The sequence below is a fragment of the Phyllopteryx taeniolatus genome, chromosome 7 (assembly GCF_024500385.1).
Source record: "Phyllopteryx taeniolatus isolate TA_2022b chromosome 7, UOR_Ptae_1.2, whole genome shotgun sequence".
NCBI lineage: Eukaryota > Metazoa > Chordata > Actinopteri > Syngnathiformes > Syngnathidae > Phyllopteryx > Phyllopteryx taeniolatus.
The window spans coordinates 17,726,571-17,754,147 of NC_084508.1; the positions used below are offsets into that span (position 1 = coordinate 17,726,571).

At 41.8% G+C, this 27,577-nt stretch overlaps 2 protein-coding genes across 6 annotated transcripts in view; both read left to right on the top strand.

Annotated features, from left to right (window-relative positions):
• arid3a (AT-rich interactive domain 3A) overlaps positions 1-12,964 on the top strand; it is a 50,582-nt gene extending 37,618 nt beyond the window's left edge. For 3 of the 4 annotated variants that reach the window (XM_061779412.1, XM_061779409.1, XM_061779410.1), the window contains 6 exons: positions 239-311; positions 1,519-1,702; positions 2,801-3,048; positions 3,671-3,961; positions 5,274-5,363; positions 7,782-12,964. In XM_061779412.1, coding sequence (XP_061635396.1) covers positions 239-311; positions 1,519-1,702; positions 2,801-3,048; positions 3,671-3,961; positions 5,274-5,363; positions 7,782-7,924 — 1,029 coding nt within the window. In that variant the 3' untranslated portion in view covers positions 7,925-12,964. The remainder of the gene's footprint in view (positions 1-238; positions 312-1,518; positions 1,703-2,800; positions 3,049-3,670; positions 3,962-5,273; positions 5,364-7,781) is intronic. The other variant, XM_061779411.1, reaches the window with a different exon arrangement.
• Positions 12,965-14,031: 1,067 nt separating this feature from the next.
• On the top strand, positions 14,032-27,543 carry ctdspl3 (CTD (carboxy-terminal domain, RNA polymerase II, polypeptide A) small phosphatase like 3). Of its 2 annotated transcripts, XM_061779629.1 has the most exons (11): positions 14,038-14,364; positions 18,242-18,347; positions 18,438-18,578; positions 21,127-21,235; positions 21,408-21,519; positions 23,437-23,523; positions 25,337-25,399; positions 25,817-25,896; positions 26,533-26,659; positions 26,771-26,866; positions 27,084-27,543. In XM_061779629.1, exons 1-11 carry the CDS (start codon positions 14,227-14,229, stop codon positions 27,147-27,149), a joined length of 1,125 nt encoding a protein of 374 aa, XP_061635613.1. In that variant the 5' UTR covers positions 14,038-14,226; the 3' UTR covers positions 27,150-27,543. The 2 variants fall into 2 exon arrangements, 1 of the variants encoding a protein (XP_061635613.1); XR_009789390.1 differs by lacking the exon at positions 27,084-27,543 and having other exon boundaries at positions 14,032-14,364; positions 25,817-25,923; positions 26,037-26,659; positions 26,771-26,841.
• Positions 27,544-27,577: the final 34 nt, after the last annotated feature.

The window sequence follows — 27,577 nt, forward strand, 5'->3', positions numbered from 1 at the left end:
GTCACCTTCTTTGTTAGTAGTTGTATTTTGACCGTGTTGATTGTGTTAACAAAACAAAATCCATGTTTTTCCATCAATTTTTCTTAATTGTATGAATAATTTTGGCAATGGGAGCCCTTTTTTTAGGGTTTGAGCACCTGTCCCCAAAAATGTCTGTGCACCTGTCTGCTGATCCTTTTTGTAGTACTAGTATGTTGTATAAGCAAACACCTCATCTTCCTCCTCTTTCACTCCACAGCTGTATGAACTAAATGGAGACCCAAAGAGGAAAGAGTTTCTGGATGACCTCTTCAGTTTCATGCAGAAAAGAGGTAAGCAGTATGATGAGGAACAATCACTGTAATTTAAGTCAATGTTCAAAATGGACCCCACATAACTCACTACTCCTCAAAGAACAATAATGGAAATAATACAAATATTATAGAAAAATAAAACTATGAAATGTGTCATCATAATGATTATATGCCACAATAATTAAATCACTTAGTCACAAGTCAGGTTTTATGTATTTTACACACAATCTGAATTTTGTCAAATAAAACTGGAAAATGTTGCATCAATTTGCAACAAATGCAATCGTGTGAATAAATGGTGAAATAACATTGTTTAGTGAAGTGAAATAATTTTTTAGGTAAAAGGTTAATTAGTCATTTGTAATTTGATTAATTTTACCACTTTTGGAAGAACAGCAACTTATTTGTAATGTTGCTTTTTAATTTTATTTGGTTACTTTAGGTAATCACTGTTGTTACCACTATTGCAGCTCTGTAACAGATTCTTATCTTGTAACGCATACGATCTCCTCACACTATGTGCAGCCTGCAGTGTCAGACTCAAGACTCACACTCTTTATTGTGGGATACAGGAGGATGAACCCTCAAGTAGGGCCGACCCAGAGCCGTGTCCTCATCTTTCACTCAGCTGGGTGGGGTCTTTATTCAATTCAGATAGGATTGCTGTTGGTCATATAGCCTGGCTCCCAGGATGTGCTCGCAATATAGACATCAAAGCCTGGGAAGGGATCAATTTACCTTTAACATCCTACGGCAGATGAACAGACAGACAGACACACACCCACACACACACACACACACACACACACACACAAGCAAAAAATGTGTTTGACCAGTTTGGCAGCAGAAAAGCTCAAGGGTTCATTACAGATGAATGTCCCTTTCATCATTACCAGACCTACTTAGTGTGACAGTTTGATAGTTCATGGCTGATATATATCAGGAGCCAACAACTAAATATGGTAGACAAAAGGTGTGTGTTTACAACAAGAAAAATGCCACTACAACAAGTTGTCACAATCACACTAAGTGGGTCTGCTGAGCCTGATCTGAGAAGCTCAGTGCGCCCTCTGCAGGTCATTTCCCAGTGTGCTCACCCGTATTGGTTGAGGTTTTGATAAGTGGCAATACCATTCCGAAAAATGAAGTTTGTTTGATAATTAAGTTGAATGCGATTTAAGCTCTCGTTGTAAGACGCATACTGACAGAAGAGGTTTTGTTTCAGGAACCCCTGTGAATCGTATTCCCATCATGGCCAAGCAGGTCCTGGATCTGTACATGCTCTACAGGCTGGTGACGGAAAAGGGCGGCCTGGTGGAGGTCATCAACAAGAAACTGTGGAGGGAGATCACCAAGGGACTCAATCTGCCTACCTCAATCACCAGTGCAGCCTTCACTCTCCGCACACAGTCAGTAATCACACACACACACGCACACACTATGTCCACACAATCTTTTAATGACGTACCAATGTGTCCTCATCCTTATGTTCCCATTTAGTCCTTGTATGAGCAATTGCAAGTAATGGATTTAAGCAAGCGTGGCCTAGTGGTTAGCGCATCTACTTCACAGCTCTGAGGTTTGGTGTTCTCCTGTGTGAAGTTTGCATGTTCTCCCGTTGCGTGGGTTTCCTCCAAGTAGTCCGGCTCTGTTTATTGTCGGGGATATGTTCCAGACCCAACTGCAATAGGTGAGAATCTGCGATTTGGAGAGGCCATCTAAAAAAATGTAACTTTTTTTTGCCCCAGTGTTCAATAAACTGCTGAAAAATACATCAGCAACAGGGCAAACAACTCGATGTAGTGGGGTCACTAACAAATGAACTGTGGTATACTGTAGTTGGGGAACACTGTATGTGCCTTGCAAGAGGCGGGTGGCCAGTACCAGTGGCATGCCCCGGCTCTGGCTCACCTGCAATCCGAATGAGGACAAGCACTATGGAAAATGCCTGGACTTTTTGTTCTTAGGCTAAAAGTCGCACTGATGACCACACTTCACCTGTTTTGAACATACTGATAGAATGAGGAACTGAAACTACACTTGTGGTTCAACTCAAGAGATCATTTTACATATTGAAATTTTTGGGGGAGGTTCCAATTCTTCTCAATGTCAACCCAACTTTGGGGAAACAGAAGCTACACAGGTTTGTTAATGAAACTTGCTGGAAAAGAAATCAAAGTGTGAGTACACTTTGGCACCTTTAGCATATGCTCAACGTTAACTTTTGTAATTATGTCAGGTTGCTCACTTGCTGCCTATTAGCTTCACCACAGATGTCTTCTATTAAAAGCACATTACAATGTAACAATCACTTCGCTAAGTGCAGTGATTGTTTGCCTGCCCTCATCCATTCATCCATTTTCCATGCCGCCTTTCATCACTAGGGTCACGGGCGTGCTGGAGCCTATCCCAGCTGACTCTGGGCTAGAGGCGGGGTACACCCTGGACTGATCGCCAACCATTCGCAGTGTTTGCCTCCTTTTTAAAATAGATTTGTTTCCCATCAGATACATGAAGTACCTGTACCCATATGAATGTGACAAGAGGGGTCTGAGCAACCCCAACGAACTCCAGGCCGCCATCGACAGCAATCGCCGGGAAGGCAGACGACAGAGCTTCGGTGGCTCCCTCTTCACCTACTCCCCAAACGGAACACCCACCATGCTGTCTTCGCCAAAGCTCTCCACGCCCACCATGGGTTTGACCATAGGCACCAATGGGGCCTCGCTCACCCCCATCCAGAAGATCAAGAAAGGTGAGGGCAAAGCACAAATGTTTAGAAATGGGGGGGGGGAGTTGTTGGAAAAGAAGTAGAATAGGTCTTTATTCATCCCACAGATAGAAAAATACTTGTTTTTCAGCAGCCAACTGAATAAGAGCTGTCACAAATCAAAAACATCTATATCTATATTTACAACACGGCAACATGATTATGCAGCATCATCATAAGGGGTGATGTGAATGAATATTTTTTTATTGGCTTAGTGCGACCAATACTGTGTGACATTTTAGTCACTGATTCTGCTGCTGGATATTAAATTTTTCTTGCCATCTGTTACTTATTTACCAAATTAGTTTTTCTGGCATGTACCACAATTATAGTTATGATTAGATAAAAGACTACATTATTTAACTGTATTTTATATCTTCAAACCTAATACTGTATTTTTGTGCTGGCCTTTCCTCTTTTGTTGGGTTGTTTGTGATGTAGATGCTGTCATCTTAGTTGGATGAGGTCAAATGTGGTCATAACGTTGTCATATAAAGTTTCATGTTTTCTTTCACTGAGAAGGAAAACATACATTATTACTGGCCCCCATGATACATGGTGTTAAGGTCATTGTTTTTGTATGTTTTCATCCCTACTATCCAACCAGAAGAAGAGGGCGGGCAGCCCTTTCATGGAGTTGGTGTGCCTCGCATGCCAGTGGGAGCCCTAGGGGGTCAGTCAGTTGCTGCCGTGCAGGCGGCAGCGGCCCAGGCGGCGATGGCGGCACAGGTTGCGGCTTTGGAACAGCTGAGGGACAAACTGGAGGCCGGAGAGCCACCAGAGAAGAAAATGGCGCTGCCAGCAGAGGAGCACCATCGACTGCTGCAGAGAGCGCTACAACACAACTTGCTGGCCATGACGGGTCAGATACCCATGAACATCCGCATCAACCAACAAGGTATTGGGCACAGAAGGCCATCGAGTGGAAACAGTCCAGTGTGCCTCTGGGTTGAGCAAACTAAACAAATCTAATGATATCTTCTGGTTTTATAGAGAGAGATAAAACCTACGGTGTCTATGCTCATGTAATCAAAATTGCAAAAGTCAAAGCACAAATACAGTTAGAGGTATTTGGTTACAGTAAACATAAAATGCACTATAATCTTTACAGGTGAATTTAAGTTAATCTTCTCTATTTCTAAAATTTTTACTGCTCAAGTCCAACGGTTCGTTTTAATACTTTTTACAAATCTTGTAACAAGTAGGTGGACAGCAAAATTCACAACAGGTGTTTTATCCATGGATCGACCAATGCATTTCCTGGTCCAATCAAAATTGGTTAAAAAAAAAATTAAATAAGGATGTTCTCAGAGGGAACTGGCTACTGAGTTTGGAGTGTCATCAGCAAGTTGCAGTTGCAACAAAGATCAGAGAGACTGGAGTCACAGGAAGGCATAGAAATGGGAATTCTTGGAAATGTAAAAAACTCCTTGATAGAGAGCAGCAAGTTGTCCAAAAAGTAGTGAACACTTAACAGTTGGATATGTGCATTTAGAAGTTCAGACAAGGTCAGATGAAGTTTACCTATAAAGGTTATAGTGCATTTTAGGTTCATCCTGAAGTTTCATCAAAAAGCCCAATATTTCTAATTGTATGTAATTCCTACAGTGATACAATAGTAAATTGTCACAATAAAAAAAGGGGGGAAAGTACCAAAATTGTGCAGCAAGTGAAAAATGCACAGATTAGTATTTATTTTCTTCTTAGAGCTGTGGGGTTTTTGCTGTTTTACCTCATAAGTTTGTAACATACTTTCCACATACTCTTTGGTTGGTTTCAGTTGGTGTCTAATGGCTAAACACAAACTTGACATGTTACCACAAACCTCAACACCTGTAGGTGAGATAGTGGGCCTATACGTTGACCTGTTTAGCTTATGCAGGTATTAGAAGTAACAAACGTGGAGACAAACATGCAACCACATGTGCTCGTGGGGGGGATTCCCTCCCTTTGCGAGCTCACACTTTGGTCCCCTTGCTGTTGGTTTCATATCTGCAGATGTCTATCTCGGTATAGATTTTACATGTCAATTTGGAAAAACGTTAAGCGGCCACAAATATATACCCGGAGTTGTAAGTGGGAGTCACTGGTGCAACTCGCTGACTTTTGGTTTTGTCTGTCAACACTGAACATACATATAAATTTTAACTTTGGCCTGACTGCATTGCTTTTGCTAATACAGCTTTCCAATTTGGTTGCTGGTGTTTCAGATGGCAGGCAGGACTCTGCAATGAACCTCACTACCAATGGGACAAACAGCATTAGCATGTCAGTAGAGCTTAACGGAGTCATGTACACTGGTGAGTTGCTTCATCATGCTCAATTTAAAGCTTATTTCACGACTGTTTCTCTTATTAAACATAAGAAAGTACAACAACTAAAGTATACAGCAAAACTGTAATTAGATACATTATATAATAGTTAATGAAGTTTTCTGTTTTTCATTGACTGATTTGAAATTACAGGAATGGCTAATTGTACAGTAGGTTTTTATGTAAGACTTTCCATATTTGATGCATGATAGCACTAAGAAAAGTAATTACTTTTTGGTTACACATACAGTAATTGAAATGTGGTAAACTGACATAATATTACCCTCTTTTCCTCAGTAATAATCAAATAATATATGTTAGTTTAACATGTTTTAATCATGTGCAACTGATGTACATGTTTGTACTTGTTAGGGCTCCCCCCCCCCCCCCCCCCCCCCCCAGTGTAACTTCTAATTGTAACTACATTTCCAAAGTACCGTATTTTCACGTCCATAAGGTGCACCGTATTAGAAGGCGCAGTCTCCATTTCGGGGTCTATATCTGTATTTAACACATACACAAGGTGCACCGTATTATTGGGCAGAGGCATGGTAAACCATACGCTAGCTTAAAACATACAGTAGCATGCATGCACGCTAAAACAATGTTTTTAAAAAGGCAGCGGCAGCAAAACTGAGTTCGGTTGTACTTTATTGAAGTATTTAACAATGTACTCACGTTATTTTTTGATCAATCCTCATCCACAAATCCATCAAAGTCCTCATTTTCTGTATCCGAAATGAACAGCTGGGCAAGTTCTCCAACAAACACGCCGGGTTCCCTCCCGTCATTGTCGGAGTCAGTCTCGTTGCCGTGCGGCTCCTCAGAAATGATGCCGGCTTTTACGAAAGCTCGAACAACAGTGCAAGCAGACACGTTAGCCCAAGCATCCACAATCCATTCACAAATTGTGGCGTAACTCGTCCGGCGCTGCCTCCTAGTCTTAGTAAAGCTGTGTTCGCCGTCTGTCAACCATGGCTCCCGCGCCCCTCACAACTTCACTTTGAACGCCCTGTTTACACGGGTGTCCAGCGGTTCGTCAAGCCTCCCGGAATGATGGCAAGCTCCAAGTTATTGCACTCAGTCGAATGGTGACTGTAGAGACGCTTCTCCCGGCTGTTCTTTGCTCATTAATCCATTGCTTGAGTTGGTCTTCCAACTGGAGCCACCTCGCCTTGTTTCCGCGTTTTGTTTTTCTTTTTTTTCCGCGGAAACTCAGCTTTGTCTTCTTGACTTGGCAAAGCTTGTTTTCCTGCTTCCTCCACTTGCGAATCATGGATTCGTTGATCTTGAATTTTCTCGCGACTGCGGCTGCTCGATTCCCATGTTCCTCCGCATAACTAATAGCTTGCAGTTTAAACTGTGCTTCGTAAGCGTGTCTCTTCGTAGGTGCCATTTTAAGGGGTCCTTTGCCAAGTCGATGTGCATACCGGAACTATATACCTACTGGGGACGTGTCTTTAGCCTGCTCTGTCACGCGCACTCTTACCCCTTTACGTCCGCATGCTGTCCTCAGTCACGTCCGCCTTCCTCTACATAAGAAGCGTGTCGGCAGGAAATGCTCCCAGTCAGTCAAGAGGAGCGCTCATTAAAGTCACACAACAACATTTACAGATTTTGGATTTCGGTGCACACATAAGGCATAATAAGGCGCCCCGTCCATTTTGGAGAAAATTCAAGACTTTTAAGTGCGCCTTATGGTCGTGAAAATACGGTACTCTTCCCAACACTGGCTATATGTTAGCATAACAACTGTTGATGCATACAAATAGTATGCAAAGACAGGGACACATTTTAAATCTTTATCCATGTATCTCAGCACTTTCTCCACTCAGGATGTAATCTTGCTAAACTTCTTGGCATAACAACGTTTAGCATGTTAGCATTTGAGCTATTTCTCTTTAATACACAGGACACAAAGTTAAATTCTTATCGATAAGAATAATTGTGTTTTCTGTACTTAGGATGCTATCTTGTCACGTTAGCATACTAACTGTGAGTATTTTAGCAAGAGTCGTTCAAAATAGGACCATTGTAAGACCTTTAGTTTTGTTGAGGCCTAATTTGAAAATGCAATTAGTAGGCCCATTCAAAATTTCCTCTGGAATTTTTCTAGTTATGACTTTTCTGTGTTAGAGTAGGTTCAAACTTAAATACAAATTAGGGTTACGTTGCGACCATTGGAACGGAACTCCATCGTAAACAGAGGATCCCCTGTAATCACACAGGGTAGGGCTTGCTCTTTTTCCCTTGTTTCCCTTTTGTCTTAAGTCAAAGTATAGGCCTCTTGTTTCATTTTCTTTCTTAACACCCATATATGCCAGTGCCATAAATCTTTTGTGTGTAAGAAAAGAGGCACATTTTGTTTCCCAGAATTCCGTTTTCAGTTTTCTCTTTGTTTTACAGGTGTCCTTTTTGCTCAGGCAGCAGCTGGGTCAGCCCCATCGGGCACGTCCCTCTCCAGCAAGGCTGTCGGCAGCCGTGTCTCTCCTCATCATCTGCAGCAGCAGACCACACCTACCTCAACCTCCAGCAACCCAGTTTCTTAACAAAGCCTCAGCCTTTCCCCTTCCTTTTTTCCCCCAAACTTTGCTACGTAAAGCCAAAAAACAAAAAAACAAAACAGAAAAAAACCAACAACCTCATTTTGTATAATAGTCGATGCCAAAAAGAGAATGCATACACAAAGACACAAACCAACTCGATCCCTTGAAATACCCTCTCAGGTTCTGTCAACTCACCTCTTTTGTTCTTCATGGCCACAATAATTTTGGAGGAAAATATACCAAAAGAGAGCCAGTACATGTTAAACAAAAATGTATGTACAACCTGTGAATTATTTATTTCTACATACAAATACAGTTTATGGAAGAGCAAAAGAGAAGGTAATAACCAGGAAGGGCACTGTTTACACTCACAAACACAGCAACTGACTGACAGTAATGTTTAATCCTCTAGGGGAGAGATTCTTTTTATTTGACCTTTTACTCGTCGTTTATCATTATTTTTAAGCATTATAGTGTTTTATCATTTAAATCTTTATCAATCCTCTATCTGCAGGAAAACATTTATATATTTAGAATCTATTGAAAGAAAAGAGTACAAAATATTTTCTATTTTGAATCAGAAAAGCTTTAAAAGTATATGTTGTTTCTTCAGGGTGTATAGCAATGCACCGTTGTGACCTACTTGTGTGTAAAACCAGATGCGTTATTCCCACGCCAGCCGTTGTAGAGCAGTCTTTATTAATATATTTGGTTGCTATGCGGTGACCAGACAAGGTGATAGCTCGACGTCCCTGCTGAATTCATACATTGTTGTTTTCCTGTCGCAAGGCCATGAGCCATTCTCACTGAGTAAGATCAGCTTTTGCTGCACTTGAACATGCTTTGGCCTTGATGGCGTCTACATGATGTTCCTGCAAACTTCACATGAATAATACTCAGATTGCTCTCAGGTGTCCACATTACTTGTTTGCAATGCTTTTCTACGTCTCTGCAGAAAGATCATTTTCTATCTTTAATTTCCTGTTTTTAGCTTGTTTTTCTCGTGATTGTTTTAATGTCAAATGCATGCCTGTATTTGTGGATAAAGCCTGAAGGAACATGGATTTCCTTTCAGGACTGCACAGTACCTGTCTGTCCACTTAATTCTTGTTGTCGAGAAGATGCTCACGTGGACAATCAGGTGTCAGGAGGCGCGAGCTGTGTCTCAAGAGGACCTGATGTAGTTAAACTTATATCTGGCGCTTTCTTATGTTTTTGTGTATAGATGTCAGATACATATATATATTGTGTGTTTTGTTGAGCATGAATTTTGTGCTTTTCATCTAAGTGCTTCTTATCCTTATCCTGCTGTTTGGAGGACCAGGTCATACTCAGATTCTTACAACAATCACTCAGCTTTTGTTAGCTCTCCAGTGGTTGTGAACCCTGACCACACTATCCCAAACAACCTCATTCCTACTGAAGATAGGAACGAAACCATGCTTTGCATATAGGTTCTTTTTTTGGAGGCCTTAAACAGTATGAGATGACCAGTTGTCACCTTTTTACTGTTCCGGGCAAGTACCGTAATACCAGCTGCTGCTGCTTTGATCAGAGCCTTGCTTTTCTGCCTCAGGCCACCACCAGCTGCTACACAAACATGTCTGAGAGAACGCTGCGCTGCTCACACTGTGAATGTATACTCTCGCTTCACTAGTTTTACTATTTTAAGACAAAATGGAATTCATGTAGGAGTATTATGGACCTACTGAAGAGGGGGGAAAATACTGTATTGTGAGAATAGTTATTCATCTATGAGAACAATATCAAAATTTAGAGAAAATAACTTTTCTAACAAAGTAATGTGAGATAAAGTACGATATAGGCAGCACTGTGTTCTAGTGATTAGCATGTCTGCCTCACAGTTGTGATGTTCTGGTTTGAATCTCAGCTCAGCCCCTGTGTGGAGTTTGCATGTTCTGTCTGTGCTTGCCTGAGTTTTCACAGGGCACTCCACATTCCTAAAACTTAAATGTTTGGTTAATTGCAGACTCTAAATTGTCCATAGTTGTTCATGTGAGTGTTGTGTTGTGGTTTGTTTACATTTGCCACCAGTCCTGGGTGCACCATTCCCTCTCAGTCAAAGCCAGCTGGGATAGGCTGCAGCCCACCTGTGATCCTAAGGACAAAGACTATAGAAAGTGGAAGGAACTCTTGACTGTTTTTCAGACTGTTACGTTTACATTTGTGCTTGATTCTTATAACTTTACCATTTAGTAAACTTTTGGGGGTTTTTTTTGTGGGGGGGGGGGATATTTATATCCTTTTGAGTAATAATATTCCAGTATTACTAATCCATAATACTCCTTCATGGGACCTTGACAAGAAAATCCCTTTTCCACTAGTGGGCGCTGTGTCTAGTCATTGCCAAACCAGATGTGAGCAAGAGTAACATAAATTGCAGCTGCTCATTGGTGTCATAGGTCGTATAGTGTCTTTTGGGGTGTCACATTTCATGAGGTACCACCTGCTACTACAAGTCAAGAACTGATTGAACATGTCCCATTACCCTTGTGTTCCAAGTGTTGACTGGAAACTGTGTTTTGGGGTTTACAACGCCGCCAAGAAGAAAGTAAAGGATTAGCAAACGATTTATTTTCTTACCTAAATATTGTACCTTCAAAAACTGGAGTTGGGTTAAAATAGTGTGATCAGCAGCATTGTATGTCTTGTGCCTGTCTGTTGACTGTTACATTTAACAGTCAGATCAGTCTATACAAATATACAATCCATTATTAGCAACCTCACTTATAGGAGTGTAATACTACACAGCAGTCTTCATTGTAACATCGTCTGGATTATACCCTTCTTTTCAGAGATGTAGTAAGAAGACTAATTAAACATACACCTTTTTAATGTTTAGTAGTATTCATGAAGGTATGACGCATGATTGAGGCGGCTTAATGAAATTCTCAGTAGATTCTGTGGAGGCGAAGTAACAAGGACAGATAGTGCCTTCTAACTGTGGACAATAGTACAGATACACACTGAAGCTGAGCTAACTTACAAAGCATTACTAAAAACATGAGTCAAGTGTTTTTGTTGTTGTTTTTTTAATAACAAACCTACATATTAGAGTGGGGACTAACTATGAATTAACCTGCTGGTCTTTTCTTACATTGTGTAAACTGTTGCTTTAGGTTCTGTATACTACTTTATGAAGAAGAGGTGCTTCATATTACTCTGGGAAATGCTTTTGTTATTGTCTTAAGTAGCAGATGTCAGAGATGCTGTAAAGAGCTGACAATCAAATCAATGCACTCTAGTTAAAAGCATCTCTTTGGGGGAGGTATGCTATAGAAAACAAAATTCAATCAATCTCGAGCTAAAGGATCAACATTGCTTTTTTTGTTTTTTGTTTTGTTTTTTTAATTTAAACATTTGTGTCTCTGACCTTTTGGCCCCTAAGGCAGCATTCACGCACCAGCCCACCCCCCACGCCCCTCACTCCCTCCCTGCTGTATGGATCTGTGTTTGATCGACCTGCTCAGTGAGATATTTGCATTTGAACAGTTGCTGCTTTGTCTGTCTCTCTCAAATAACTGCATCTCAACGTGATATTGCCGTGTTTTTGGTTTTTGTGTGTGCGTGCCCGTGACAATCAGGAGATATTGTGACAACACTGTATACCTCCTTACACTCTTGAATATCCCTTCAGCCACTGTTTCGACACCTTTCTACCTCAATGACATTGACACGCTGGAAAAGACAACAACAACCTGTTGATAATGATATTGATTAGCCCTCCATTAATGACCACAGACAATCAGATATTAGCTAATTGGGACTTTTCTTTCTTGATTGGTTGCCATTGCCTGATGCAAAGGAAGGTTGTGGTAAGAGCTCCCCTTAGTGGAAAGGTTTTGAAGTTAGATCCTCCAAGTGGTTGAGAATATTTTGTTTTCTTTGTGTTTGGATGCAAACACTTTGGAACCAGCATTTTAAAGTGTGGATCTCAGATGCGTTAAGATTGACTCTTAAATTGTCACACTTCATTATTTCTTTTCCTGTAGCTCTTGTCAGGCAGGATCCTCTGTGTAAAATGGAACATTTCTGTAAAAAGTCTTAACTCGGCAAAGAAATTTGACTTCTTGTTTTTGTTGTTATTAATGCAGTTAGTTTGGATTGAATGCAGTCTTTTGGTGGATCTACAGTGCTTTGTATGTAGATGGGACAATTTCATTTTATCCAGTTAATAGAAATAGAAAACCTAAAGACTGTCATAACTTGAAAAATTGCTGCTGTCAATCCCTTCATGGACCATCAGCCACTACTTACGGGTCAGAATGCCTTTGGAACATCACCTCTGCCTCGGATAAGGTGGACTGCAGACAATGATGATGACAAAATAATATGCCTTCTGCTGTGACAATTGTAAGGATTAACATGTATTACTAAAATTCATGGAGTAGAATATTTCTGAAATACTGCTTTTTAAGGCTATGAATTATATCATGTATTTCTTTGCTTTATTCATGCTGTCAAAAACCAGCACACAGATAATACATTTTAGAGCAGATTTATTTAGAGATGATGATGATAATGTGACTTTTACGGAAGCACGTGTGCTCCTCACGTCTTCAACTTAATTCAGAACTTCAGGAAATGAGGCATTATGTCTTGTCTCTTAAAACTTCTCAGGAAAATCTACCTCTACCTCCAGTTGGATGCATTTAGCCCAGTTGGGTGTGAAGTTCCCGTTTAGTGGGTACACGGAGAAGGCATGTTACAGCCCAACTTCTGCTGATGCAACAGCAGGGATCCCACAGCTCAACAGTACTGCTTCTATAGTACCACTGTTAGCACTGCAAGTAGTCTTCAGTATGTTCACTCGATGTGTGCTCATTCCTTTTTTATCTATACATTATGATGATGAATGGGATGTTTCCTAGTACCCATTGTAAAAGTAAAGTGGGAAGGCAATGCAAGTTTTTTTTTCTGTTTTGAATGGTGAAGTTATTCTTGCCTATTTACTCAATGTGTTTGTGTGAATACTTTAAATTTGATCTGAAATTAATAAAATATCAACTTTCTTAAATGTCACCACTGCATATGTATTTTTATTTACATTTTAATCCAAACATATTGAGTCTGAACTTTAAAACGGAAAGAAAATATAAACTGAGTCTGCATAAAAACAGTAACTATGCAGACTTAAGCTTTTTGCATACACTACATAGAATATCTTTATCTTTATCCTCTTTGTCAAAATACTCTTTTTCCAACCTCCACGAATGATGACCCCATGTTTAAAAAAGGTGTAAATAATAGAGAGCAGGATGAAGTCAACCACAGTGGAGCTCTTGATTCTGAAATCTGTGGGGACTAATGTATACATGAGAAAAAAACAGACAGTGCACATGGACCCAGAGAGAGAAGCAAGATATTCCCCACCCATGGCCTTATTGAGAAATGTTGTCGGCTACATGATTAGTAGAGTTGTCTTGTAGTAGCCTAAAAACCACCAGATTCTGGCATTCAAAAATTCTGTAATCTGTTTAAAAAAAAAACGTTAGGTAATCTGTATTTTTCAGCTGTAATCATTAGCTAATTATTTTTTTATACTATATAACTGTTAGTAAAACCAAACATTTTTACTTTCGTCCTAAGTACATGAGTCCGTGTTTTTTTTTCCTGAGGTAAAGGTGTTGAATCAGTTCCCTTTACCTCTGTTAAAAACATCCATGCATGGAATGTGGGAGGAAGAAAAAAGCAACACAAGCACCGGCACAGGGAGAACATGCAAACTCCACACAGAACCCAGAAAATGGTGACTGTGAGGAAGACATTTTAACCTTTTATCTCACCATGCTGCCCACACCAACGGTTTCCTCCTGTTAAAAATGTGACCCCTGTTGGTGAAAAAAAATAAAAATAAAACTACAGCTGTAATGCCCTTCCACTTCACGTTACCTCTCCAAACCCTGTTCTTTTATCTACATTTCACATACTCTACGGCGTTATTCTGAGTACATAAGGGAATCCAAGAGTTCATTCAAGGCAAAATAATCTTGTTTTCGTCATGTTAGTGTCGCGTAATGTAACGTGAATTCCGCTTCAAAGGGACCAGTTAAGCACCGCCCAATGATTCTGTCATTGGCAAGGAACCAATCGCACCCAGCATATTTCAACGCACACAAAGGAGAGCACGATTCGAGAGCAAGCGGGGATTGGCGAGGCGGAGCTAAAGGATCTCGTCGGAAAGGGAAACGATGGAAACCAGCGAAACTCTGTGAACAACAAGTCTTAGCGTTATGAGTTATAAATTTAGTGCTTAATAACTTTACGTGTAAGGAAAGGATAAAATGAGACTCCGGTCACAGAGAACCGTGGCGCCCTACGCGGAGACGCCGAGAAAAACTCGCCAGCCGTCTCGCAACAATGCCACACCGACAGTGAGACGAACTCGTCTGTCAGTACCACAAAGTCCATTACAAGACAAGGTAAAGTAAACTCTTATTAGCATGTTTTTCCTTGACGACGACGACCTAATATTGACGACCCCTTAATGTAAGCTACACTCGTACCTTCAGGTGCAACTTTGCTTTGCCAAACTTGACGGCCTTGCTAGGTGGCTAATAGCTAGCATGCTAATGTTGTGGTCTCAAGATGAGAGCCGAGCAGTCCGGCCGTGAAGTTACATCTCCATGTGTGTGCGCCCTTTACTGTACAGCCACCTGATTAATTAGCTATGCAAATCAACTCTCGTGTTTAAATTTATTGCAAATAGACAATTGCATTTTCTCGGTCGCCTTGTAAATAACACGTTTAAGTCAAGCGGACCGGTTATTTGAATTCGATATACGTGTTATGTTTTTGTTTGTGGCGTGCAACTCAATGCATTCCCCTTCTCGGAGACGTGCGCTGTAAGCACAAGACTGTGCGTTTTAGGGGTTTGTTTTGTTGTCATCCTGTTGATAGTATTGCGAGGATTAGTTGAACACCATGTCTTGTTGACTGGGGCAGATTTAAATGGGCCAGCTCCACATGAGAGGATCCCATTAAGTAGGTCAACATGCATGCTGCGCCGCGGTAATACTGTCCACACATACTGCAGAGTTGAGGCACGTGGCGGTCGTATTCTATGCATGCCTGTACACATTAAAGAGTTACTCTCGATAAAAGCTTCAACTGCGCCGTTGCAATGTCACTTTAGAGTGAACAGGGCATGTAAATCTGCATCAAATCCGTTCAATCCATGAAATTAGAGACATGGTATATACAATGCAACCTTTCAAATAAAAAATAAATAATTGTGCAGTGTACATGTTTAAAGCAGGTTACATGCATAGTGATTAATACCATCTCAACCCATTGCTAAAATGTGAGAAACCATAGACAGGATAAGGAACAAAATCGGCGTGTTTTCTTACTGCTCTTTTATGTGCTATTACTGTACTAAGTGCATGCATAAGATAGCTCCCAACAATCATGGGTCTCAGTGACGCACTTGGGGTCCAGCATGAGTTGCCTCTTCCCCACTACAACACTGACTGACTGTTGTGCAGGAGACTATACAACACTGACTGACTGTTGTGCAGGAGACTATCACTGAAAATAGGTCTCAAAAAGAAATTGCAAAAGATTCTGGAGTGTTAAGAGGAAGGGGAAAATGTGGCCGGAAAAGGTGCACAAGTGATAGGGATGACTGCAGCCTTGAGATGATTGTCAAGCAACGGCGATTCAGAAATCTAGGGAGCTTCATAAGGAGTGGACTGAGGCTGGTGTCAATGCATCGAGAACCACCACATACAGACGTCTGCATGACATGGGCTACAGCTGTAGAATTCCATGTGTCAAGCCAGTCCTGAACCAAAAACGTTAGAAGCGTCTGTGCTGGGAGAAAAGGAGGAAAAGTACTGGTCTGTTGCGCAGTGGTCCCAAGTCCTCTTTTAAGATGAAAGTAAATTTTGCATTTCATTTGGAAACCAAGGTTCCAGAGTCTGGAGGAAAACTGGAGAAGCACAAAAGTCAAGCTGCTTAAAGTCCAGTGTGAATTTTCCACAGTCAATAATCGTTTGGGGAGCGATGTCATTTGTTGGTGTGGGTCCATTGTCTTTTATCAACTTCACAGTCTACCAGGAAATTTTAGAGCACTTCATACTTCCTGCTGCCGACGAGCTTTGGAGACAATGATTTTATTTTCCAGCAGGATTTGGGACCTGCCCACAAAGCTACTACCAATACTTGGTTTAATAGCCATGGAATAACAGTACTTGATTGGCCAGCAAACTTGCCTCACTCAAACCCCATTGAAAATGTATTGGGTATTGTCAAGAGGAAGATGAGGGAACAGAAACCCCGAAATGCAGACGATCTGAAGGCCAATATCAAAGCAACTTGGGCTACTTTAACAACTGAACTGTGCCAAAGGCTGATCACCTCCATGCCATGCTGCCTTGATGCTGTAATCAATGCAAAAGGAGGCCCAACAAAGTACTGAGGGCATATTACTTTAATACACTTTTCAGAAGGCCAACATATCTAAGATCTATTTTTGTTGGTCACATGACTGGATTTGTTTATTTTTTGTCTTTATGCCACAATAAAATTTGAAACAAATAAAACCTTTAAATATTTTTTGTGCATGTGGTGGAGTAACATAACATACAAGTTTCACTTTTCCAAACAAAAAATTTACTTTCCCTCAATATTCTATTTTTTGGGCACATACCTGTATGTTATTACAGAAGCAAATATAGTTTATACCTAAACTAAACATAACATTAGGCTTTAAGCACAGACTTCATTTGGGAGTCCCCGTCAAAAAGTGAATTTTCCAGGACATGTACAGCTCCATTGTTCTGCTTAACCATCGGTTAGTCGTGGTTGCAACAAACTCGACAGATTTCCCTCCCCATTTACTCTGCATTTTTTGTACAATCCCACTTTGGAGAAATAAATGCATGAGGGGATCACATATTTCTTGTCCAATGTTTCTTGTGTCACATCACTTTCCCTGAATCAAAATGTGTCCAGAAAACAGATGTTGATCCCTTTTCGAGGCACCAACTCTTCAGCATGATGATCCTTATCCCCCAATTTTTCTCTCGGCATGATTTACTCTCGTTAGTCCACCAAGTGGCGTCCGCTCCATGATGCGTTCGCCGCCGAGAATATGAAGCTGTATATGTGGTGGGGTCCTGGTCCGAATGGACCGTAGCCTCCTGCCTGAGAAGAGAGCGTCAAACAGGCTGTGACCAGGGTGAGTAGGGTCAGCTGTGGTTCGAGCTGCATCCCCCAGTGTTCTAGAGGTGTACAGGAATGAATGGACTGAAGCTTACAACTGATCAACTTTTCAGAAGCACGCACAGTGTGCTGCAGTGTGTGGCTGTCCCTAGGAGTGGCACCAGTGGTACCACACTGTGTTGGAGGAGTTAAGGGTGGCCTCGTTGATGGCCATGTAGAACTGCCCCCCTTGTCTCTGGGGTCTTTCAGCCGGTCGGGCCAAGCCTGCAGGAGTCTAGCCTCTTACTTCACACGCACTGTACATATTTTGGACATGGGGCACATTCACATCTCATTCATGGTCCCCTGGGGTGCTGGCCTGAGGCATGATGAGGCGAACGCCGGGCCGGGTCCTGGCGTATCTGTGCTGGTCTCCGGTATGGTTGCCCCTATTCTCTGCCCGGCCAGTCTTCCAGTTTTAATGCATCATAGACCTGTCAGTGGGGGGATGGCAGTGTCAGGCTAGGGACGACACTCTGCCTTCTCTCTGGCCTGCCATGCCTTTCCCCCGCAAATTTTTAATGCACCACATCCTTTGGCGAGCTGATTGACCTGGGTGCGGGTGACGGTTGCGGGTCATAATTGGCCTGTGAATGTCTCTCCAATTTTATTGCACAACACCCCACCACAGACTATCACGGTGCAGGGATAATGGTTGCCAGTCGGGGACCTGGGAACCATGGTAATATGGTGGGTGGTGGGTATTCACATTTCTTTTGACTTGACTCCTGAAGCTATTTTTAAACAAAAAAATGCTTTACTGTTCTTCTATAAAAGTGGGTCGTAACCTTGCTATAGGAAAATGCAGGTCCTAAGGTGAGAACCACCGGCCTACGTCATATTGAAGGGACGGTTGTGATGTAATGCAGAAATGCAGCCTAGGGGGTGACAATAGTTTGAAATCGCCAAGCTCTACCCTGCATACACAAGTGCTTTATGTTGCATATATGACACTGCAAAGAACCAATCTACACTGCTCCAAAATGACCTGAACACTTGGGTTTGGCTAGATGATGTAATTATTGTGGCTAAAGTTGTTTGAAATGTAAAGAAGCTGCCAATGGTCAACGAGAACTTCTTGTTCTCATACAGGTTGAGAAGACTTGTGATGCTGAAGATGTCCCCACAATGACGCGGCGCCTGCTGCCCCGTGGGCGGCCAAGAAAAAGAGCCATCGCTGCGGATGACAAAGAAACGGGTGATTTTTATTTTTTTATTTTTTTTATTCCCCCCTTTGTGATGGTACACTGTGCATATTTTCTGCATTTAACTTGCTTACAATTTCAAGATTCTGCCTTCAAGACGCCACTCCGGTCCATTTTGCGCCATGAGCACATACTTTCTGAGATGGACCCACTGTCACCTCATAATTCAGCAGCCAGGATGAGCTACACCCCCATTGTTCGATTTCTCACGCCTAGTAAAGAGAGTAAGTAGAAGCTACTGATTGTGGTTCATTAAACAATCTTTCCACCCCAACCCTAAGGCACAATATCAGGCCACAGCATCTTGCTGGTGGCTCTTGGTGTAAGCTCCTACGACCAATGCATCAAGTGAAAGGCATGACAAGGTCAAGACTGAATCTGTCCCACCAAGCAATTTAAATTTTTTCTTCACCAACCCTATAAGCTTGATGTCCCACAATGCATATTTTTTATTTGGGTATTGACAACCTATAAAGGGTTGTCATACCCATTTTCATCGTGGGCCACATCATGTTTTTCCTCAAAGGGCTGTTCTCAATGAAACCTGTATAAATGTACAATCGCTAGTGATGTGCTGAATTTTGGGCCAAAAATGGCCCAAAGGGGCATTTTCCGTTTACAGCTGAAAGGCAACGGGATGTTGAGATGGCTCAAGAAAAAACCAGGGACAGCGCGCGCTTCTCTGTATAAACCTTGGGTGAGCCACCAACGAGGTGGTACACTCTGTGGGCGTCTCAGTCTCGCTGTTTAGTGGCTACGACGGTCTGTCAAAATGTCTTAATTAGGGCTGAGCAATAATTAAGCGATAAAGATGCATATCTCATAATAACCTTTCCTTGATGAACAAATGAGACACAGTCAATAGACTTTGATAGATTACATTCCTCTGTTCTCGGGGCATTGAAACAATCACATCTGGACTGTTCTGGTTGTCTTGGAAGACATTTCGCCTTTCTCCTGAGCAGGCTTCATCAGTTCATGCAACAAGGCTCCGTTAGGACTCACTAGCCTGCGCTGGTGTGGAAAAACTCAACTATTTATGCTCCAAGTTGGAGGCACGCCCCAAACCACATGCAGTCACCTCCAAAAGTGTTGGAAACGGCAAGGTCAATTCCTTTGTTTTTGTTCTATACTGAAGACATTTGGGTTTCAGATAAAAAATTAAAAAAAATGTATACGAAACAAAAGTTCAGAATTCCATCTTTCATTTCATGGTATTTACATCTAGATGTGTTAAACAACTCAGGACAGCACCTTTTGTTTGAAGCCACCCAATTTTCAAGTGAGCAAAAGTATTGGAACAGACATGATGACATGATTCAGTCCTGTCATTGTATTTGGCAATTTAATGAAAAATGCATCCAAACTAATCGGGAGAAACTTCATCATGCAGCAAGACAATGACCCAACACAAACTGCCAACACAACAAAGGACTTAATCGGGGGGGAGTGGAAGGTCTTAGACTGGTCCAGTCAATCACCGGACCTTAACCCAGTAGAGCATGCATTTTACCTCCGGAAGATGATACTGAAGGAAGAACCCCCCATAAACGGAAAAGAACTGAAAGAGGTTGCGGTAAAGATCGGGAAAAGCATTTCAAATTCAGAATGCAACAGTCTGGTGAAGTCAATGGGTCACAGGCTTGATGCAGTTATTGCAGGTAAGGGTTATGGCACCAAATATTTAAATGTTATTCACTTTAAGTTAATTTAATAATGTATGTTCCAATACTTTTGCTCACTTGAAAAGTGGGTGGCTTCAAACAAAAGGTGCTCTGTCCTGAGTTGTTTAAAGGTCAGATGACAAAGATGTTATGGGTTCTGTTAAAATTCATATTTGCATTGTTTATGTAATACATGCATGTAACTTCCAGCAAGTTTTCAACCATAGTTTAGCTAAAAATGAGTTTTTTATGATTCATATTGAGTCATCCCCGAATATACCCTAAGCTCAAGACACCGGGGTGTGGTTACTCTATCCACCGCAAGGGCTACCAGAAGTGACGTTGCAATTGACAAACACAGCGCGCTACATACTATACGCAATGGCGAGCAACGTGTTGGAATATGTGGAGGAGGAGGATTTTGACGTACAGGAGCACCCAACTGAACTTGGCATCGTCAAAGCGTACATGTTTGAGCCGATCAGACAGTGACGACGACGAACAGCCAAGTAGCAGCTGTACAACAGAGAGAGAGAGGGGTGCCGATATTTTTGAGCACGACTATACGCATTATATATTCATACATGTTTCAGTGACAGGGCACAAGCTTTTACATAGTATGCAGTATTCCTATATATTATGTTTTGTTTTAGTGGGCCAAATACAATGATTTGGTGGGCTGTATCTGTCCCCAGGGCATCGAGTTTGACACTTATGATGTACAGTCGATGATACTTTCTATCAGCCATTTACTTAGTTGTTTGGTTGGAGATATAGTGTTGAAATATAGGTTTAAAACCAGCCCTCTAAGGGCAACCCTAATGCCGACACCCCTGAAATAATGAGTTGTCCTAATTTCAAGACCTGTGTAATAAACAACCTTTATATGCCCATGAATGTAAAGGCTAAATAGTGAGACTCCTGATGTGAGCTTTCGAGTGCATCCATTTGATGATGTGTAAATTTCTGTTCTCATACTAAACTCTTCTTACCCTGTTGTTCACTGGTCTATTAAAAGAAATGTAATTTATGGTGGACAGATTTTATATGTGGGGGTCAAGGGTACTATTAAGTGAGAAAATAATGTCATCTTTCAATATTTTTCCAGATTACAATAGTCCAGTAAATAATGTGATGATGAGCCCTGAACAAGGGGTGTTTGGTTATGGTTCCATTGACCTCCTGATGGGAGACGAGGATGACCACATTTTCAGTCCGTAAGTGCTACTCTCAGCCTTATTACATATTTAAAGCTTCCATGTCTATGAACTGTAGGTTTGTTCCAGATCTCAATGGCTTCCTTCCTCTGTTTTCATCATCAGTTGAACTGAACAACAGTTGACATTATTCTTAACATACTGGTTGTTTTTCTCCCCCCAAAAAATTCAGCTTCACTTTCATCAAGAACCTTCCATCACAGTCTCAGTGTTCCCAGCCCAGACTGCCAGACATCCCTCCTAAGACCAGGAGCACCCCAGAGGCCACGCTTGTGCTTGACCTGGTGAGTTCAACCCTCTGAAATACTCTGCTCGTCCAGCAACCACCTTTTGCTTTGGCCTAAATGCGCGACTCACGCGCACTGTTTTGAAAATGTGCTGCAGTTCCTCCTCCCAAGTCGGGGGGTATCGCTACGGCTGGTATTGGCTAGGACACCACAAGGTGGAGTTTCATCTGCATTTTATGCCCAATGCCGGGAGCTGTTTTTACTTTCCGGAACGAGGAACGAAGCAATAACAAAGGCGACCGTGGAACAGTGGCTGCTAGAGCAAATTGACCTAGATGACGAGTTTAATTATATTGCAAAATCAATCAAGAAGGCGTAGGTGTTTTGTAAGATGGCGGTATTGACGAACCAAGGGGAAAGCTGAGTACGTCATCACAGCATGTGACTAAAACGGACCAATCACGAGATATGATCGCCGCTGCATTCTGCGCACTGCGATAATTTGTGCCGTGTGCATGTCAAGTGTTTCGTAGGGGCCGCGCGGTCACGTGATGCAATGCGGGTGCTGTTGCCCGCGGGAGTATAAAGAGGCCTTTACTTGAGAATGTTGAATGCATAATTGGCCTGTTGTCATGACGCCGAAAGGATGAAACTTTGCATGGACCCAAATAATAAGGGATGCGCTAACTTAGTGATTTTCAACTGTTGTGTAGGGACCAAAATGTGGACTCATAATGGGTGGGTCGCAAACGGGTAGTAAAATATTACAGGGCGTCCTAGGTGTGCGACGGGACCAACATAAGTTTTAAGGTTGCCAACAGTGCAAACCGAACTAGTTTGCTCAGTGGTGTAAGAATATATAGTGATGCGGCACAAGAAGGCATGCTGACTTAACCGTATTTACTGTTTTTCACTTGATTATTTTATAGTCATAGCCTAGGTATTTTACTTACAAATATTTACTGTAACTATAACACTACTGTATTAGTGATGCACTATGACTGCTTAGACATTTGTGTTGCGTCGCCGCAGTATGAGCGAAACTGTCATAAAATGGGGAACCCCTATAGAGTGAAATATTTAACATTGGTCCCAGATCGGGCTTGCCTTTCTGTTTGGATATTTTGACAGGAAAGGGTGTCTTATGGGTGTAACGGTACATGTATTCAGTGTGCCTTGGTACTGTACTGAGTCCCCATACGGAGTGTAAGGGACATGAAATGTACGTGCTTCGCGCTCTTGTCACATGGCTACTCTGTAAATTCAGTGCAGCTCAGCCTTTAGCTACAGACATCCCGGCTAGCAAAAAGCTTTTGGCAAACTTGGCGCCACTTCAAACACATTTGAATATCAATGCAAATTGAAAGAAAACTAGTGTAGTACAAACATAACTTCCAGCGTCATTTTAACAGCCTCTAACATATAACTGTCACTGTGGTTTTCATGGCATAACAATTAAGGCTTGACGGCATCCTTCATTTCCTCAAAATTAGCCAAACTCTTTAGTGAAATTTTGATGGCCATATTGTGTAATTGTGATTTGATTTTACTAAATCCATTTTTGTACATGGAGTTGTCATGTTCGAACGGTAACTTGTTCGAATCCCGACTACGACTGTCCGCATGTCCTAATGTCCTTGGGCAAGACACTGAACCCTAATTTGCTTCCAGTGGGCCTGGCAGCACCTTGCATGGCAGCAGTCGCCCCTTGGTGTATGACTGTGTGGGTGAAGGTGAGGCTTTGTAAAGCGCTTTGGGCACTGTGATGGTGTAGATAAAGCGCTATATAAGTGCAGTCTATTTACCATTTCTATATAAGTTATATTATCCATAATAGGAAAATGTTGTCCCAGGGCAACAACAGTTGAGTAGCATTGGTATAACTGATGTTTTTAACTGGAACACAGTTGTGAACATTTTCCAGTTGCCATAATGTAATGAAATAACCCCAATTTGTAATCCTTGTGCTTTCAGGAGGAAACGTTGATGTTTGGCTCTCTGAATGTGATTGACAATCCTGAATACACGTTCCACACAGCTTTTCAGGATCATCAGTACAAGGTGAACTAAAACTGGACGCAACAAACATCCAAAGATCTGTGATTGTAACCATGAATGGTTGAGGATATGTGGTCATGTGGTGAAAGTTTTAATCTTATTGTTGTATATACTGGTATGTGAACTTAGAATATTTCAATTTTTTTTTTTCAAAAAGTGAAACTTGGATGTTAAATTAGTTCAACACACACAAAGTGAAATATTTCTAGCCTTCAATTTTGGTAATTATGGCAGAAAGACAAAAAAATAAAGAAATCCAGTATTTCACAAAATTAGAATATTTCATGTGACAACAAAAAAGGATCTTAAACAGAAATGTTGGCCTTCTGAAAAGTGTATTACAGTAATATGGCCTCAGTACTTTGTTGGGCCTCCTTTTGCATTAATTACAGCAACAAGGCGGTGTGGCATGGAGGTGATCAGCCTTTGGCACAATTCAGGTGTTGTCGCCCAAGTTGCTTTGATATTGGCCTTCAGATCGTCTGCATTTCGGGGTTTCTGTTCCCTCCTCTTCCTCTTGACAATACCCCATAAATTTTGAATGGGGTTCAAGTCAGGCGACTTTGCTGGACAATCAAGTTATTCCATGGCTATTAAACCAGGTATTGGTCATTTTGGCTTTGTGGGCTGGTGCCACATCCTGCCGGAAAATAGAATAATTGTCTCCAAAAAGCTCGTCGGCAGCGGGAAGCATGAAGTGCTCTAAAAATTCCTGGTAGACTGCTGCGTTGACTGGACTTGATAAAAGACAATGGACCCACACCGGCAAATGACATCGCTCCCCAAACCATTATTGACTGAAAACTTCACACTGGACTTTAAGCAGCTTGACTTTTGTGCTTTCCCACTTTTCCTCCAGACTGTGGGACCTTGATTTCCAAATGAAATGCAAAATTCACTTTCATCTGAAAAGAGCACTTGGGATCACTGGGCAACAGACCGGTACTTTTTCTCCTTAGCCCAGCACAGACGCTTCTGGTGTTGTTTTTGGTTCAGGAGTGGCTAGACATATGGAATTCTACAGCTTTAGCACATGTCATGCAGACGTTTGTATGCGGTGGTTCTTGATGCACTGACACCAGCCTCAGTCCACTCCTTTTAAGCACCCCCAGATTTCTGAATCGCCGTTGCTCTAGAGGCTCCACTCATCCCTGTCACTTGTGCACTTTTTCTGGCCACATTTTCCCCTTCCTCTCAACACTGTTAAATCCAGCTTCTTTTGCAATTTCTTTTTGAGACCTTTTTTTTTTATGGAGGGTGTCAATGATGGTTTTCTGCACAACAGTCAAGTCAGCAGTCTTCCCCATGATTCTGAAGGCTACTAAGCCAGATTTGGACCATTTAAATGCTGAGGAAAACCTCTGCAGGTGTTTTGTTAATTAGGTCACAACATTGGGACATAGGGAGCCTGTAATGTTGAACCTTGTCATGATATACTAATTTTGTGAAATACTGGTTTTGTTTTTTGTCTTTCTGCCAAAATCATCAAAATTGAAACAAAGGCTTAAAATATTTCACTGTGTGTGGTGAATTAATACAACATACAAGTTTCACTTTTTGAAACAAATTATTGAAATAAATGGACTTTCCCTCGATATTCAAATATTTTGCCACATTGCTGTATTCTGATAGAAAATGAGGGTCCTTTATAACACAAAGCAAAAGAATGGCGGTATTAATCCCCATTGATTTATTAGCATGAACATGTTTTGGCTGCCCAGAGAGATGTATTGAATTAAGATTACTTCAACTATGGCGGTAAACATTTGTCTACCCTGACTAATGGCAAAGATTTCTTATTCTGTATTATTAACAGGTTTACATGATCCTACGACCACATGTGAAGGAGTTCCTGCAGTCTGTGGCAAAAGTATATGAGGTGTGTGTCTATGTACTTTGGCTCTATAATGAATGTTTGTGCTGGTGGTTCTCACCTATGCAGTTTCCCATTATTTAAAGTCCAAATATTGTAGGCCTTCCTTATATTCTCTATTTTAGAACTTAAGTTATAGTCTGTATCTCTCAAACTAAATTTGATGTCCACCAGCGGTGAAGACCGATGTGGGGAGGAGGTATGGCAGAGCTGATGTGTTGATAACCAGCAGCAGATCACGTCTTAAGGCCTTTTCACACTGCACTTGCTCAGTGACCTTTCCTTGGTTTGACTCTCATAGCTTCTGACATGCCACTTTTGAAACTGTAGGGGGAGCCCTAGAGCAAGCGCTCCTCGCTTGTGCTATAATCTGAGCCAGTAAATGTCAATTAGTCATGTTTTGTAAATTATTTTATTTTGCAGCTCTTTGTTTACACCTGTGCAAAGAAAGAGTACGCTGAGAAGATTCTGGACATCCTGGACCCTCAAAGGAAGCTCTTTCGGTATGACTTCATGAAACTATGCTTTCGGTATGCATATTGTATGTAATAAATGAATAACTTCGGGAGTATGGGGTGAAGTATCAGTCCGTTGTGGTGAAGAAGGAGCTAAGGCGACTCTCTCAATTTACCGGTCGATCTAGGTTCCTCCCCTCACCTTTGGTCACGAACTGTGGGTCAAGACCGAAATAACAAGATCCCCGATAAAAGCGGTCGAAATGAGTTTCCTCCCCAGGGTGTCCAGGCTCTCCCTTAGAACGAGGGTGAGAAGCTCGGTCATCCGGGAAGGGCTCAGAGTAGAGCCGCTGCTCCTCTGAATTGAGAGGAGCCAGGTGAGGTGGCTCAGGCAACTGATTAGGATGCCTACTGGGCGCCTCCCTGGTGAGGTATTCCGGGCATATCCCACCGGGAGGAGACCCCTGCGATGACCCAGGACACGTTGTAGAGACTATATCTTCCGGCTGCCCTGGGACCCCCTCGGGATCTACCGGAAGAGCTGGGTGAAATGGCTGAGGAGAGGGGGCTTCCCTGCTGAAGCTACTGCCCCCGTGACCCAACCTGATAAGCGGAACAAAATGGATGGAAGGATAAATGAATAACTGTGACACTCCTCTGTTTCTCCACTGATTGTTCTCGCAGCCACCGTCTCTATCAGGATGAGTGTGCCTGTGTCCTCGGCCACTACATTAAAGATCTCAGCATCCTGGGGAGAGATCTCTCCAAGATTGTGGTTTTGGACAACGCACCCCACACCTACCCCTACCATGTCAGTATGCACAGATTGACAAGACCTGAGTGGAGGTTCTATGATAAGAATGGCCGCCATGTTGACTGGTGTCACTTTAATTCAAGTTGATTTGTCATTTTAATTTTGCAGTTGATGAACACTCTTCCCATCAAGAGTTGGTCTGGTGAGTCAGATGATAGAGAACTCCAGAAGCTCATCCCCTACATGGAGAAACTGTCTGCAGTGGTTCGTCTGTTTATATTCACTACCCACATTTACTGCTAGTTTGTTTGCATCTTTTACACTCAGTCAGACACCCACTGTACATGTCATTTATTATTTTATTTTTTTTCAATCCTGTTCTTTTTCCTTCTCCTGCAGTCAGTTTTGAATAAAACACACAGGTTATCTTGTAGCCGCAGCCTTTCCACTTCCACTGCCATAAAATCTCCTGTTTGTTCAGGAGGATTTTCGGGAGGTGCTGAAGAAGAGGAAGGATCACTTCCACCGACTGCTGTCAGAGGACTGACATGACCAACCCCCACCACCTACTACCCAAAGCACCACTTCAACTATCCTGCTTGACTCTCACAGCTTCTGTTTGCATTCTTGTTCCTTTAGCTTTGAAAGCAGAATTCGGTTGAGTTAACCTAATGTGTTGCATGTTGGTGGACCTGCACGTCTTCTCTCCCTCATGTTTTTTAAGGGCGACACATCCATATTTCAGTCATGCTGCTCATTTTTTAGCACATTTCTCTTGAATCATTCCACAGAGCAATAGACCCAGAGATAATATTTGAAATGTTGTAAATAATTGTCCATTATTTATTGATTGTTTTTGCCAAATCCCTATTATTTAGTCCTGTTTATTTTAGATAAATGTTTAATGCAATAAAACAAACCTTATAGTGGGGGGAAAATAAGCCTATTTGTCTTTTCATGTAATTGTGAAATATT